This window comes from Micromesistius poutassou, assembly GCF_964030765.1.
Source record: "Micromesistius poutassou genome assembly, chromosome: 5".
In the NCBI taxonomy this organism is placed as follows: domain Eukaryota; kingdom Metazoa; phylum Chordata; class Actinopteri; order Gadiformes; family Gadidae; genus Micromesistius; species Micromesistius poutassou.
The window spans coordinates 18,532,934-18,547,058 of NC_140275.1; the positions used below are offsets into that span (position 1 = coordinate 18,532,934).

The 14,125-nt window shown below is 44.4% G+C and overlaps 1 protein-coding gene across 4 annotated transcripts in view; it reads left to right on the forward strand.

The window, feature by feature from the left end:
* The first annotated feature begins 1,209 nt into the window (after positions 1-1,209).
* ap1b1 (adaptor related protein complex 1 subunit beta 1) overlaps positions 1,210-14,125 on the forward strand; it is a 25,371-nt gene continuing 12,455 nt past the window's right edge. For 2 of the 4 annotated variants that reach the window (XM_084468648.1, XM_084468645.1), the window contains exons 1-13: positions 1,491-1,532; positions 3,002-3,062; positions 4,167-4,272; positions 4,428-4,563; positions 4,834-5,079; positions 5,554-5,744; positions 5,961-6,182; positions 6,408-6,528; positions 6,832-6,927; positions 7,219-7,334; positions 10,626-10,791; positions 12,567-12,665; positions 13,327-13,586. In XM_084468648.1, the coding sequence (XP_084324774.1) occupies positions 1,506-1,532; positions 3,002-3,062; positions 4,167-4,272; positions 4,428-4,563; positions 4,834-5,079; positions 5,554-5,744; positions 5,961-6,182; positions 6,408-6,528; positions 6,832-6,927; positions 7,219-7,334; positions 10,626-10,791; positions 12,567-12,665; positions 13,327-13,586 (1,847 nt within the window). In that variant the 5' untranslated portion in view covers positions 1,491-1,505. Of the gene's footprint in view, positions 1,303-1,490; positions 1,533-3,001; positions 3,063-4,166; positions 4,273-4,427; positions 4,564-4,833; positions 5,080-5,553; positions 5,745-5,960; positions 6,183-6,407; positions 6,529-6,831; positions 6,928-7,218; positions 7,335-10,625; positions 10,792-12,566; positions 12,666-13,326; positions 13,587-14,125 lie in introns of those variants that run through there. The other 2 variants (XM_084468646.1, XM_084468647.1) reach the window with 2 other exon arrangements.

Consider the following 14,125-nt stretch of genomic DNA (forward strand, 5'->3'; position numbering starts at 1 on the left):
CGGACAGAAAACCTAAAACTAAAGGGGGAAAGTTTCCATGTGTTCTCATGTAAATATTATTTAAATAATATTCAGGTTATAACTTCAGAAAAGAGTGGGGATGTTGTGTTGATCTTATTTATTTATTTATGAAAGGATATGGCATCATGAGTATGTTTGGAGTGTTGTAAGTATGTAAGAGAAGGAAGGTCTAATACGTGTCTACTGTACAGTCCAAAGGAGGGCAGGTTGCCACAACAAATGGTGGATTCATTCTGCAAACGGGCATGTTTGCACTACTAAGAATGTTCAAAGACATGTTCATTTGACTGTTTCAACAGAAGCTTCTTCAAATCCCAAGATTAGTTGACGCTCATCACTGTCCCAAACCCAGGATCCCAATAAGGAATTATATTACATGCAAACATTTAAACTAACTAAAAATGGCTTTCAAAGTTGAATTGGCTCAAGCGAAATTATTTGTTCAGAAAACCCCTTGAGTGAATTCATCTTGCTTACACACTTGTGGTCCTTCTCTCACTATGTCCCTAAAGGTCTTAAAAAAAATGAATGTTCCTGGCCAACATGAAAAGTAATACGTTTTTTTTTTGTTGCTTTAATCTTTATCTTCTCTAAAACATTGGTTCAATGTATTAAGTGCTTGACATTGTGATATTTGTATGCATTAAATAGCAATACTGCAATAGCACTGTTTTCAAGATGCTGTTAAGTTGAAATGGTGTTAAGTTGTAATAAATATTTTCCTCTGAAATGCAATTCATTAGTCGGATTAATCAAATGTATTGTTCCATTCTTCGATCATGTCCTCCTCTCATAGTCATATGTGGGTGATTACAGGCCTTCTTTTAGCTCATAAGCGGCTAAACAAGACAAAGTTGTAAAACGGAGCTCTCTGTATTAAATTAGCTTTTCTGATTGTAGCTGCTCTAAAAATAATACATGGCGAACTATCATACACCTTTTTAGCTATCATACACCTTTATTAACGGATTGTTGCACAGCATTGCTCGTAGGATGGACTCCGACCGCCCCTCCATCTCAGGATGGATCTGTGCACTCCAGGTGTGGTGAAGTTCAGATGAACTCCAGGTGTGACTGGAGCTCAGATGAACTCCAGGTGTGAATGGAGCTCAGATGAACTCCAGGTGTGAATGAAGATCAGATGAACTCCAGGTGTGATTGAAGAAAGTTCCCGGAAGTGGAGCTGGTGGGAGGAGCGTCAGACTGTCCGCGGTGAGCCGTTCTGCTGAGCCGTTCTGCTGCTGTTCTTCCAGCTGCGTCCTGTGAGTTCATTTAACCACCGTGAGTACCTTAAGGCTTCTAGGTAGGGTTCAAAATAGGCCGGTAGATTAAGAGCTTAACAGTTCCGGCGAGGGCTTCCTTAAGCCTCGACTCGGAAGGTCATGTCTTAGTTGTGTCGCTGGAGACTTAGCATAGCGCCGGGCTAGCTGACACTGACAGTTGCTAAGCTACCTCACAGCAGCTGCTATCCCACTTCTTCAAACATGCAGGAATGGGCAAATCAGTTATGCGTGAGTAATCGATCAAACGGATCAGCTGTTAACCGAGCTATTGGCACAATTCAGATGAATCGCATTAATCTGCCCTCTTGTTTGTAGCTAGCCACGACGAGCTACAGGCTGTGATGCTAACCCTAGCTAGGAGCTGACGTGTTAGGCTGCTGGCGAGCCAGAGACCTGAGTGTTTAACTTAGAATAAAATACATGCCTCACCTGGGATACCTTCGTAGTCAGACTGAGACTCTGGAGCCTGGCTGTGAAGATATAAAGAGATAAAGATATAACAGTTGCCAGCTAACAGACGGTTCATTCATTGGTTGATCAACACTTGGATCATCAAATTATCAGCGGGAGAAGATCGCATATATATGGTTCTGCATGAAGGATAGAATAAATATGGTTCTGCATGAACTATGGAATAAATATGGTTTTGCATGACCGATGGAATATATCATGTTCTGCATGAATGCCATGAAATCCTGTTGTCATATTATAACGTTAGCATATGTAAAGTCATATCTCCCAATCTGAACGAAACTAAACGCTTACCGGTAAATAGAATACAAATGTTCCAGCGTTGGAAAACGTATCGTTCTTTGAATATTCAGCAGTTAAAATGAGCAACACTGTCGTTTAGTCTGTTGTTAAATTTGCCAATGAGAGATAACTCCCGTCGCCTAGTCCAGGTACCGGACTAGACTGGGGGGACCGGACTAGACTCGGCGGGGACTGGACTAGACTGGGGACCACTGGACTGGGGACTACCAGACTAAACCTAACCCTAACAGGCTGAGAGATAACCACATCACAAGGCCTTCAAACGTATTTAGTTGAGTAATTGAAAAGCATTTGTAAAATATGCTTGCTGCTTGCAATTCAGGCAGACCATACTCCCATGGAGGAGAATGGGAATTGAATTACCATTGGTTATTCAAGCTGTGCTCTAAATTCATCAAGAACATTTACAGCATTTTTCTCTTTAAGCTAATAGCAAGCTTCAGACTAATATAGCAGTGGCCAATGTGTTCCCTTGTCCATGGAGCTCCCGATTCTGGAAAGTTATCAAATTAAATATGAATGGTTTGTGTTGTTGAAGAGATTGATATATGGCCTGATTGTGAATAGAAATTCCTCGAGATGGTAACGCAATTGATTTATCATGCCGTTAGTGCTAATGCATGCTCTAAGGCCCCTAAATATAGGATTTCCCTTTCCAGTCACTTTCAGTCTAGGACAGGCTCATAACAGGAAACCCATACTGCTGTGTGCGGCCCAGTGACAGGCTAAGGTGGTGATCCCGGACAGAGGGTGATATGCAAAATGCTGATGCTCGGAGGTTGGGTTTTGACTGAATCAAGCTGAAGAGTGCCAGGAGCAGGCAGGAAGTCCTTTAGTTTCTGCCTTTGCCAGCGCTTCAAGGTTTCCTGTTACCCGTGTGAAAACGATCTCTAACTCTGTTCTTATTTGCTCTTTTATTGTAGGAGAACCGACAATTTGGATCCAAGATGACCGACTCCAAGTACTTCACAACTACCAAGAAAGGTATGGAGGCATTAGCCAGTATATATGGGTTATGTTTGCTAGCCGATATGCGATCAATAATTGATTACACCGCTGTGTTCTGGTAATCTGATCTCCATGCTGTAGCGATTTGTAGTTCTTAATGTGGCAAGCATTAAATTGTCATGCATGCTCCCAGAAAACTACACCTGCCAAATTCGTATAGTGAATCATGCTGCAGAAGCCAGCTATCCTTCAGTAAGACCACCCCATTGGGATTAACACAAAAAAAACATTTTTCATTTATGTTGGACTGTGTTATTGTGTCTAACAGTATAAGCAGCTGCTCTGGTCTAAAGCAGATTAAATACCTCGAGAATTACCGTCAGAGAATTAGCTGCCCTGCTGTCATGGCCTCTCTTTTTCTACAAGTGCCTCTGAACCTGGTTCATAGAACTGCCTACCAAAGATAGATTGAGTTATTGCCCCCGCAACTCATGACTCAAACCATGTTTTACAACATAAAGCAATTACATTCCTCTGATTACCGTCACACTATTCTGTTAGATGGTGAAGGTGTAACCTATATATAAATAGATATTATTCAACGTGTGTGTGTGTGTGTGTGTGTGTGTGTGTGTGTGTGTGTGTGTGTGTGTGTGTGTGTGTGTGTGTGTGTGTGTGTGTGTGTGTGTGTGTGTGTGTGTGTGTGTGTGTGTGTGTGTGTGTGTGGTAATTTCTGACCTTAGTCAATGTAGAGATAGTTTGTCTCTGTCAAATCTTACCACAGAACTATGACTTGTAGTAGCCTAGGCCATATTGAAGTTTATTTTGAGAGTTTTCACTCACAAATCCAACTGTCCTGCTTGTTCCAACATTTAGTATTTGTCCTAACCTCTTGAAACCTAGGCTGTACAAATATGTGGCAATCCAAATTGACCAACATTGAATTAAGAATAATAAGGATTAATACAAGTGAAGAGGACTGCATATGATATAGTTAGTTTAACTCGTGTTGATGCAGTTTGGCAGAGTGAATCACTATAGTTTGTACATTAAGCGTCAACACCCAATACTTTGTGGTAACGCTGTAGCTCTGAAGCTCAACCTTTCCTCCTTCACCCAACATTTTGCTCCTCATTTCAGGGGAGATCTTCGAGCTCAAGGCAGAGCTGAACAGCGATAAGAAGGAGAAGAAGAAGGAGGCGGTGAAGAAGGTGATCGCGTCCATGACCGTTGGTAAAGATGTGAGGTGAGCAGGGGGGTGCTGCAGGGTGTCTGCATATCAAATGAAAGGTGTCTGTTGCTGTATTGCGAAGGTAGCAGAATTCTAGGGCTGAATGAAGTCGGTGTGGAGTGTGTCGCTGTTGCAGAGACTGAAATCCAACACCCTGGTCTCTGTCTCAGCGCCCTGTTCCCAGATGTGGTGAACTGTATGCAGACGGACAACCTGGAGCTGAAGAAGCTGGTGTACCTCTACCTGATGAACTATGCCAAGAGCCAGCCTGACATGGCCATCATGGCCGTCAACACTTTCGTGAAGGTAACGTCTCACCAGGGGGATTTAAACAAGGAGGACTTTTCAACTGGCACTGACATCTGACGTGTCCGAGTGGAAATTATAATAGAATTGTAATAGTTCTCATTTTAATATAAAGCATTTTTTTAGCCGCATTCAACCTCTTTATCTCCCTTTGAGGGCTTTGGAATATCAATATGATTATCTTTTCTTATGATTATGTCATCGGTCACTGTTTATAGGCTCCATGGGGAACACCTCTCTCTCTCTCCTCATTGTAAACCCTCTCCTCAGGACTGCGAGGACCCCAACCCCCTCATCCGGGCCCTGGCCGTGCGCACCATGGGCTGCATCCGCGTGGACAAGATCACGGAGTACTTGTGTGAGCCGCTGAGGAAGTGTCTGAAGGACGAGGACCCCTACGTCCGCAAGACGGCGGCCGTGTGCGTGGCCAAGCTGCACGACATCAACGCCCAGCTGGTGGAGGACCAGGGCTTCCTGGACACCCTCAAGGACCTCATCTCCGACTCCAACCCCATGGTGAGGCTCACAGCAGGCGGCCGGTAAGGCATGCAGGCAGCCAGCTAGGCAACCGTAAAACCTGGTTGCACACAGAGCCCGCCAGACATCTTAGTTCAGCCCAATAGCTAAAGTGTGTGTGTGTGTGTGTGTGTGTGTGTGTGTGTGTGTGTGTGTGTGTGTGTGTGTGTGTGTGTGTGTGTGTGTGTGTGTGTGTGTGTGTGTGTGTGTGTGTGTGTGTGTGTGTGTGTGTGTGTGTGTGTGTGTGTGTGTGTGTGTGTCATGTGACACACACAAATAAATTCAAATCCATATAGAGTTAGGGTTAGCCCATAAACCTAGCTTTCCACTTGTAGGTATTTGGGTCTCATATATAGTGGTATTGTATCGTATGGTTCAGTCCTTGATGCTGTCAGCCTTCCCTGAGGCGTCAGGATCTAGCAGGGCAGCGTAACCTCCCTGTCAGCACACCTTCACATTCCTCCCTCCTGTCAGGTGGTGGCCAACGCTGTGGCGGCACTCTCGGAGATCGCCGAGTCCCACCCCAACAGCAACTTGCTGGACCTCAACCCCCAGTCCATCAACAAGCTGCTGACCGCGCTCAACGAGTGTACGGAGTGGGGACAGATCTTCATCCTGGACTGCCTGGCCAACTACACGCCCCGCGATGACCGCGAGTCCCAGAGGTGAGGGGACGGGATACGATGACAACAACAACAATAACAACAAGTGGTCAAACCCTACGCTCTGGAAGGATCCACTCAATTCTACTTCCTATTCTGTTGGTTTTTAGTACACTAATTAGTTAAAGTTAAAAGTTAAAATCAATGTTTTTTTCTACGCTCCATGTATTATTGATTGAGCGATTGAAAGCTGACGTATCTCCACCCTCCTGCTCCCAGCATCTGTGAGCGGGTCACCCCCCGGCTGTCCCACGCCAACTCTGCGGTGGTGCTGTCGGCGGTGAAGGTCCTGATGAAGTTCATGGAGATGCTGCCCAAGGACCTGGACTACTACGGCACGCTGCTGAAGAAGCTGGCCCCGCCGCTGGTCACGCTGCTGTCAGCAGAGCCCGAGCTGCAGTACGTGGCCCTCAGGAACATCAACCTCATCGTGCAGAAAAGGTAGGACCACATACCCTTACAACAGCTTGGTGCTGTCGTTGTTATCAGACTTGTATCTCTCATTGCTTGATTATTGTAATCTGAACAAGAGAGCAACCAAATTTATGAAACTAAAGCCAGCATTGACTATGTTTTGAAATGGCTTCTTCAGTTCTGATCCCTTCTGGGTGGATTCTGGTCATGGTCTAATGGAAGATGACTAACGTTGATCCCGCTGCCCTGTAGGCCGGAGATCCTGAAGCATGAGATGAAGGTGTTCTTCGTCAAGTACAACGACCCCATCTATGTCAAGTTGGAGAAGCTGGACATCATGATCCGCCTCGCCTCACAGGCGAACATCGCCCAGGTAACCGTGTCCAGACGTCAGACCTCATTGTCTGTGGGACTGCAACACATGTTTGAACCCAGGAACTGTTGACGGAGGTGGCTGTAACGTTGACCCTGTCTGTGCTGCTCTAGTACCCCACAGAGGTGGATGTAACGTTGACCCTGTCTGTGCTGCTCTAGTACCCCACAGAGGTGGATGTAACGTTGACCCTGTCTGTGCTGCTCTAGTACGCCACAGAGGTGGATGTAACGTTGACCCTGTCTGTGCTGCTCTAGTACGCCACAGAGGTAACTGTAACGTTGACCCTGTCTGCTGCTCTAGGTGCTAGCGGAGCTGAAGGAGTACGCCACAGAGGTGGATGTGGACTTTGTACGCAAAGCTGTCCGAGCCATTGGCCGCTGTGCCATCAAAGTAGAGGTGAGCATCACATGGTGTACGCTGTTGACTTGGTGGAGACGATGGCCTCCCCACTGTGTTGACATTGCAGCAACACAGTGAAACATAGCAGCATGTCGTCCTAGCATATGCATTATACAATCTTCCAGTGGTATCGGGTTGATTGTGAGGAGATAACACACAGCCCTTCATCAGAGCCGAGCTAGGTCGATAGACCTCGTGGGGGTCATGTCAGGGCGTGCACTAGGTGGCGCTGTCCCACTGACTTTTCTCTTTTGGTTCTGGTTCTCTTTTCATCCTCCCCTCTGTCAGCAATCAGCAGAGCGCTGCGTCAGCACGCTGCTGGACCTCATCCAGACCAAGGTCAACTACGTGGTCCAGGAGGCTATCGTCGTCATCAAGGACATCTTCCGCAAGTACCCCAACAAGTAGGTCTCCTGCCCACCTGCCACAGAGAACCGCTAGTTAGGGGCTGCCTCTGAGAACCAGACTGATAGATCTGAAGACATTTCAGATCCATTACAATGACATAACTTATTATTTAGTTCCTCCATGAAGGAGTGTTTGTCTTCATTTAATTTAATTTTAATTTTTATAGACTTACTAAAAGTAATTAAATTAAATAATGAATAATGGGGCCAATTGTATATGGATGATGAAAGGAAGGTGTCCTTCCCTTAGACAACTTGATTCCTCTTCAGTGGTTACTTACAGCGACACTGTTTGTGGTGAACACTTTCTGTGAAGTAATTTTATCGTTTTCTCAGCAAAAATTATAATCACCAGGTTTCTGTTTTCATTTGTATAAACATGACAGAACATGACACACCAGCTCAATTCGGCTCCCAAATCCACCACAAAACCTCTGAGAGAAGTTGTGGTTGCTTATATTTATGTTGGAAGTGGGTAATGTTTTTTGGCTTAGCCCCATTATATTAACCCCATATAACTACCATCTTGCTGAAGCTTGATTATAATAATTAGAATCCCAGGTGCCCAGTGCCAGAAGAGCCTCTGGCACTGGGCACCTACCTCTTCTAATGGAGTCCCCACTAGCCTAAATTCTTCCTTTATGCCTTTTTATCTATTTATTAGTATTCTAGTTTTTTTTTCACATGTGATTCTACTTAAAGGTGTAATTCATGCATTGTGCCACTAGGGGTCTCTCTTAACTCGCCGTTAAAGGAATCATCTAGCCAACGTTGTGGCTCAACCATGGGGTCAAGATCCCCGTACAAGTTGATGTTAGGAGCATGTGGATATCATGATATAACTTGATCATATTGCTCGATATCGATAATTGTAATGACCTAAAAAGACTAAGAATTACATGCTGGATTTAAACACTTCTGTTTAACACTTCGTTACATGTCGCTACAACAATGAAAAACACTCAAATATTGTAAATAAGTATGGAAACGTGTTTGTAACAAACCCAGCTGCTAGATTCGGTGGAGCATTGTTGTAACATTTTGACTTTATGAGTCACTTGTCACAGTAGCACAGCGTAGTAAGCTATATCAATGTTGAAATATTACATCAATATATTAAGTCTCCACGGTTACCATTTCTTGTTTTCCCCGGAGGTTAGCGGGTAAGATAGGACACCTAAACAAAACACTGCGTTACCTTGACTACAGATTCCTTTGGGGTTGAACATTGTTGAAACTTTAGGGCTAATGTTGGTACCGAACTCGCTAAATAGACAAAGTAAGGCTAGACTTTATTTAAAAGCTGAATGTTCCATATTATACTTTAACCATCCTCCCTTTGTGATCAGCCAATTCCAGTGATCGACCGATATATCGGCCGATATTTGTGCTTTTTACGTGTATCGGTATCGGACGATTCTTTTTATTTTTAAATATTTTTTCCCGGCATGATTTACAGACAGTTCAATAAATGTTCCTTTTTTAAATTTGAGACTTATAACATTTGTTATCATCATTGTGTCATTTTTATGATGTAAATTGAGGGAGCAAAAGCAGTAACGGCTTAGCCTGGAAATCCACACCCACATCCGAAAGCTGTAGGGTCTGGCAACAAGTAATGAAAATGGCCCAACTCGAGGGGCGGCACCAAGCATGCATTTGAAAATATCACTGCACGCAATTGGATAACACTACGACCAATCAGAAGAATACAAGGGGTGACGTATCCAGACCAGCGGACCTAACCAATAGATAAGACTCTTGCTGTATTCGATTGGTAAAACAGCAACGCTTTTGGCCGGCCTATATCAGATACACTGATGTGATTGGTTAATGTTCTGGGGCAGGGGAATTGAGTATATTGCTCATTCCCAGAGTGACTCGCTGAGCAAATTCAAATTGTGCTCTCACGAGAACTTTGGATTTCCGGGGAAGTATCAGCTCCAAATATCAGCTCAAGAAAATCTGTATCAGCGTATCGGTCATTGGCTAAGGCTGAAAAAAAAACATATTGGTCGATCCCTAGCCAATTCTCTGACTTTGGCCTTGAAACGCATGCAAAAGATTTTTGTAAGACAATCATTCCATCTTTTATTTTTCCCTGTGCAGAGGAATGTGTGAATCAAGTGGAATGTGTAGCAGCGTTTTACTACAATGCCCTTAACACTAAGAGTACATAATTCAAGCTTCATATTATTCATGGTCACAGATCTTTGAAACATTATTCATAAAAAAAAAAAAAAAAATGGCCTCTATAAATTAACGTTTGAGCCTACATGCCTCATGGCACTAAACTACTTAGAGTGATGACCTATTTCAATTCAGCTCTTTAATACTCAAGATAAATGACTCCTCATTAAAGGAGCGCTGTAGAATTGTAGAATGGAATGGCATCTTGCAGAACGGACTTGGTGTAAATGGAAACCAGTATTTATGAAGAGATTTCTTTGTTACCTTAGCATGAGGTACATGCTCCCTACATCTACATGTGGAGCGGGTCCTCTACCAAGGAGGCCGCCATGTTGCACTGCCATGTTTCTACAGTAGCCCAGGACAAACCACTCCCTCTTTAGTTGTAGTAAAGAGGGGGGCATGCTATCCCAATGCAACAAACCAATTGTTGACATTTTTAGTACTGTCATTTATGAGCTTTGAAGTGACTTGGATTATGAAATTGCCACACATTGCACAATCATAGCGTTATATTTTAAGTCTCCGAGAACTCATCTCAGACACGGACATTAACATCAGCCGCTGGCAAGGGGGAGCTCCACTGCTGTTCAGACCCAGTTCCCAGTTGTGTCTCATTTCTGAATAAGTCTTTGTTTTATTTTAATGTTTTTAAATCCATGAATACTGTATATTTCAGTAAGACATGGACGTAGTACAAGATTTGGTGTAATTTCGACTTTGGATCCAGATTAATACGACTATTGATGAATTACAACCGGTGCCCACAGATGCTCTGATTCTGTCTCTTAAAGCTTTTGAATGGTCAGAGCCTTTCATTGTTGAAACTGCCATAGGGTTCAATAGTCAAGAAAGCAAGCATGATTTTGAATCTAAACCACACAAAAAAATCCCCCCCCCCCCTCTCGCCTTCCATTTCTCCACCATTGAAAAGCATTTCACGCACCTGTGACTGATAGGCAAGATGGATCCCTGAATTCATCAGGGAGAAGATGACCTTGCAGAAATGAGCTGGGAGCGATCTTCAATGAAACCGTACTTTGCTGGAGAAAGACATTCTGGTATGATGCTAACAGTGTTTCCTCTGTGCGGCGCCAGGTACGAGAGTGTGATCGCCACGCTGTGTGAGAACCTGGACTCCCTGGACGAGCCCGAGGCCCGGGCCGCCATGATCTGGATCGTGGGGGAGTACGCCGAGCGCATCGATAACGCAGACGAGCTGCTGGAGAGCTTCCTGGAGGGCTTCCACGACGAGAGCACGCAGGTAGGGCCTGGACCGTCACTAGCTCACCTTTAATTCTACATGTGAATTTATGAGTTATAGGAATGGCTGTTTCTTTAAAGGGCTAATGAACCCAAAATCTTTATTTGTTTTGAACGTGGTTGAGTTTTATTTGATCATCAACATATTAAACGTATAACTAAATCCATAAAACATTAACGGTGATGATGTCACTGCTTCTAAAATAAGACTCATGGAAGAACATTCCACTGTGCTCTGAACGCAGGTGGCCTACTTTTGATTTGCATTGCATATTCAACAGCACTCAATGAGATATTTACAAAGTCGGCGCCTTCTGGCTCACGAGTGCATTCTCCCACAATGTTGTGACACCATAACAAAGCAAAAAGAACTGGGATGACAACACTAAGCCAGCATGTCACCTGTCTGAGAGCTCCAGGCCATGCATTCATTCGATTTTTTTTGTTAGTGTTTATGGTCCGCTAAATCTTTTTGGGCAATTGATATTGTTATCTTAGGCCAGTAAGATGGATCTGGTTATTGGAATGCAACACTACTGTTTTATGTATGTAGAAACTGAAGCAATGATGCATCTGTAATTACAGCTTGCAGATATGAATATTGTTTTGATCCTTTAGCACTGCATAAGTCTGAAAATAATGTGGGTTGAAATTCCATCCATCACCGTTTGCTATTGAATACCAGTTACAAGAAAAATATTTTTGTCTGTTGTTTTTTTTACAATACCAAGTCGTATGATTTTTAAAACGATTGGTTATCCCTCCATTTGCAAAAATTTGCCTTAAACTGGCTGCTCTATAAATTCCTTGTTTTTTATTTAGCTTAATTTTACCATGAGTAATGTTGTCATGACAGCCAGGAGGTAACTAAACATGGCAATGTTCTTTTTTTATTTAATTTACATAACATTGAATTAGGTTTATTTTTTTCTGTAAGCTTCAAGTCCACTGCACATCTTTCTACCAAGCGTTTTATTTTTTAGATTTTCTTGTGCTCTCGGGTCATAGATAATTGGTTTCATTCCACAAGCGACATCACAGTCGCACTGCCTGGGTCCCAGGCAGAACGCTGGAGGGATCTTCATTTGATGCTTTTCACGATGGGTCTTTTTGTCAAGAATACAGCAACGGCAGAGCAGGTTGAGGAATGCTTTGAGGAGCTTGGTCTAATCCTAAACATCGGTCTAACGTTGATGAGCTCGCTCTAACGTCGATGAACTCGCTCTATCCCTAACCCTTGCTCTAGTGTTGATGAGCTCTAGCGTTGGTTAGGGGTGTGAATCTCTTGGCACCTCACGATTCGATTCAGATTCAGAGGTCTTCGATTCTAAAACGATTCCGAAACATTACGAAACGAGACGAAACGATCTTTATGCAAAAAAAAATTTATGCACATTTCCATGCGTGATTTTCAAAAATATAATATATACATCTGAGTTTGATACTCAGTTTGCTAATCACTTCCTACTTTTGTGATCATTAAAGACAATCAACAGATGAATTACCTAATAAAGTCGGTTCTCTGCACAGAGAACCCGCAGGCAGAAAGAGTTTTCTGAAGCGCTCTGCAGCAGGCGAACAGAATGTTGCAGCGAAAAAATTTAATGAAAAAAACAACTAGATATTAAAATTCTGATTATTAACTTATCTGCATCGATACTGAATCGTTCTACAGAGTATTGCGATGCATCAAAGAGTCGATTATTTTTCCCTCCCCTAGTGTCGATGAACTCTAGAGTTGATGAGATCTAATCTCGTCTCCATGGGCTCCTCCAGGTTCAGCTGCAGCTCCTGACTGCCATCGTCAAACTCTTCCTGAAGAAACCCACCGAGACCCAGGAGCTGGTGCAGCAGGTCCTCAGCCTGGCCACACAGGTGACCGCACACGCACACGCTACATTATAACACTGCAAGGCTAGGTGAATTCCATTGCCTTTATCTGGGCTTTCCTTCTCTAAGGAAAGCCCAGTACGTGTTCCAGAAACACACTCCTCCCTCTGTCTTGTCTGCTCAGCATCTCCTGTTGGTTGTGTTCCTCCCCCAGGTGTCCGCAGAGTGATTACACACTCAGTCTGCCAGTGTTGCCTGGAAACCCTGGTGCTACAAACTAGAGCTGCATGCAGTATTAACCCACAGCGCTTCAGGCAGTGGGTTTATCTCAGCTTCAAACCAGAATTCTCTGCTCCATGCAGTATTAACCCACAGCGCTGTCCCTTTAAGGAAGTGTCTTTATCTGAGCATCAAACATTTAGGCCCAAAGCAGGACAGATGCTAATGTTTTTCTTGGAATATCCAAAATAAGCCTAGGTCTTGATGCTTATTGAAGTTCTTGAAGTTTATTTGTGCTCCTGAGCATATGAACCTCATGTGCTCATGTCGTTCATGTCCTTCAAGGGCACATGTCCTTCATGTACTCATGAGGCTCATGTCGTTCATGGGCTCATGTCGTTCATGAGCTCATGACGTTCATTGGGTTAATGTCGTTCATGGGGTTAATGTCGTTCATGGGTTCCTCCAAACTGCCCAACGTGTGCAGGACTCGGACAACCCGGACCTGAGGGACCGCGGCTACATCTACTGGCGCCTGCTGTCCACGGACCCCGTGGCCGCCAAGGAGGTGGTGCTGGCGGAGAAGCCCCTCATCTCTGAGGAGACAGACCTCATCGAGCCCACCCTGCTGGAGGAGCTCATCTGCCACATCGGCACCCTGGCCTCCGTCTACCACAAGCCCCCCAGCGCCTTCGTGGAGGGCAGCCGCGGTGTGCAGCACAAGAGGATCCCCATCCGCAGTGGATCGTGAGTCACTCACTCACTCAGTCACACTCACTCACTCAGTCACTCAGTCAGTCTTACTCACAGTCACTCTCACTCACAGATAGCAGTCCCTGACTCACACTTGGGCCCAGTCCCTTTTCTCTCCCCTTAACAAGAACACTTGCTTTGAGGGACCTTAGCTGCAAGTCAGCTCCTGAGCTGGCTGGCGTTCAAGGATTGATTTTAAGGGAAAAACAGCACTCCCCCTTGCTCCCCTAAGTATTGGGACACCCTCCACCATTGCGGGAATGTGCAAAATCTAGGGTTAGGGCTCAAATCTAGGGGGGGAGAATTGGAACAGGGCCTTACTCGCACTCAATCACACTTTCACTCACTCGCAGTCAGTCACATTCAGTCACTCACACTCGATTGTGGTCACTCTGTCTCACTTACTCACTGTCTCTTTCTCTCTCACTTACTTTCTATCACTTACTCTTTCTCTCACTTGTTCTTCTCAGTCACTCAGTCACTGGCTCATTTGGGGGACCTTTCCCTTGATCTCCAGTCTTTGAGTGGTGACG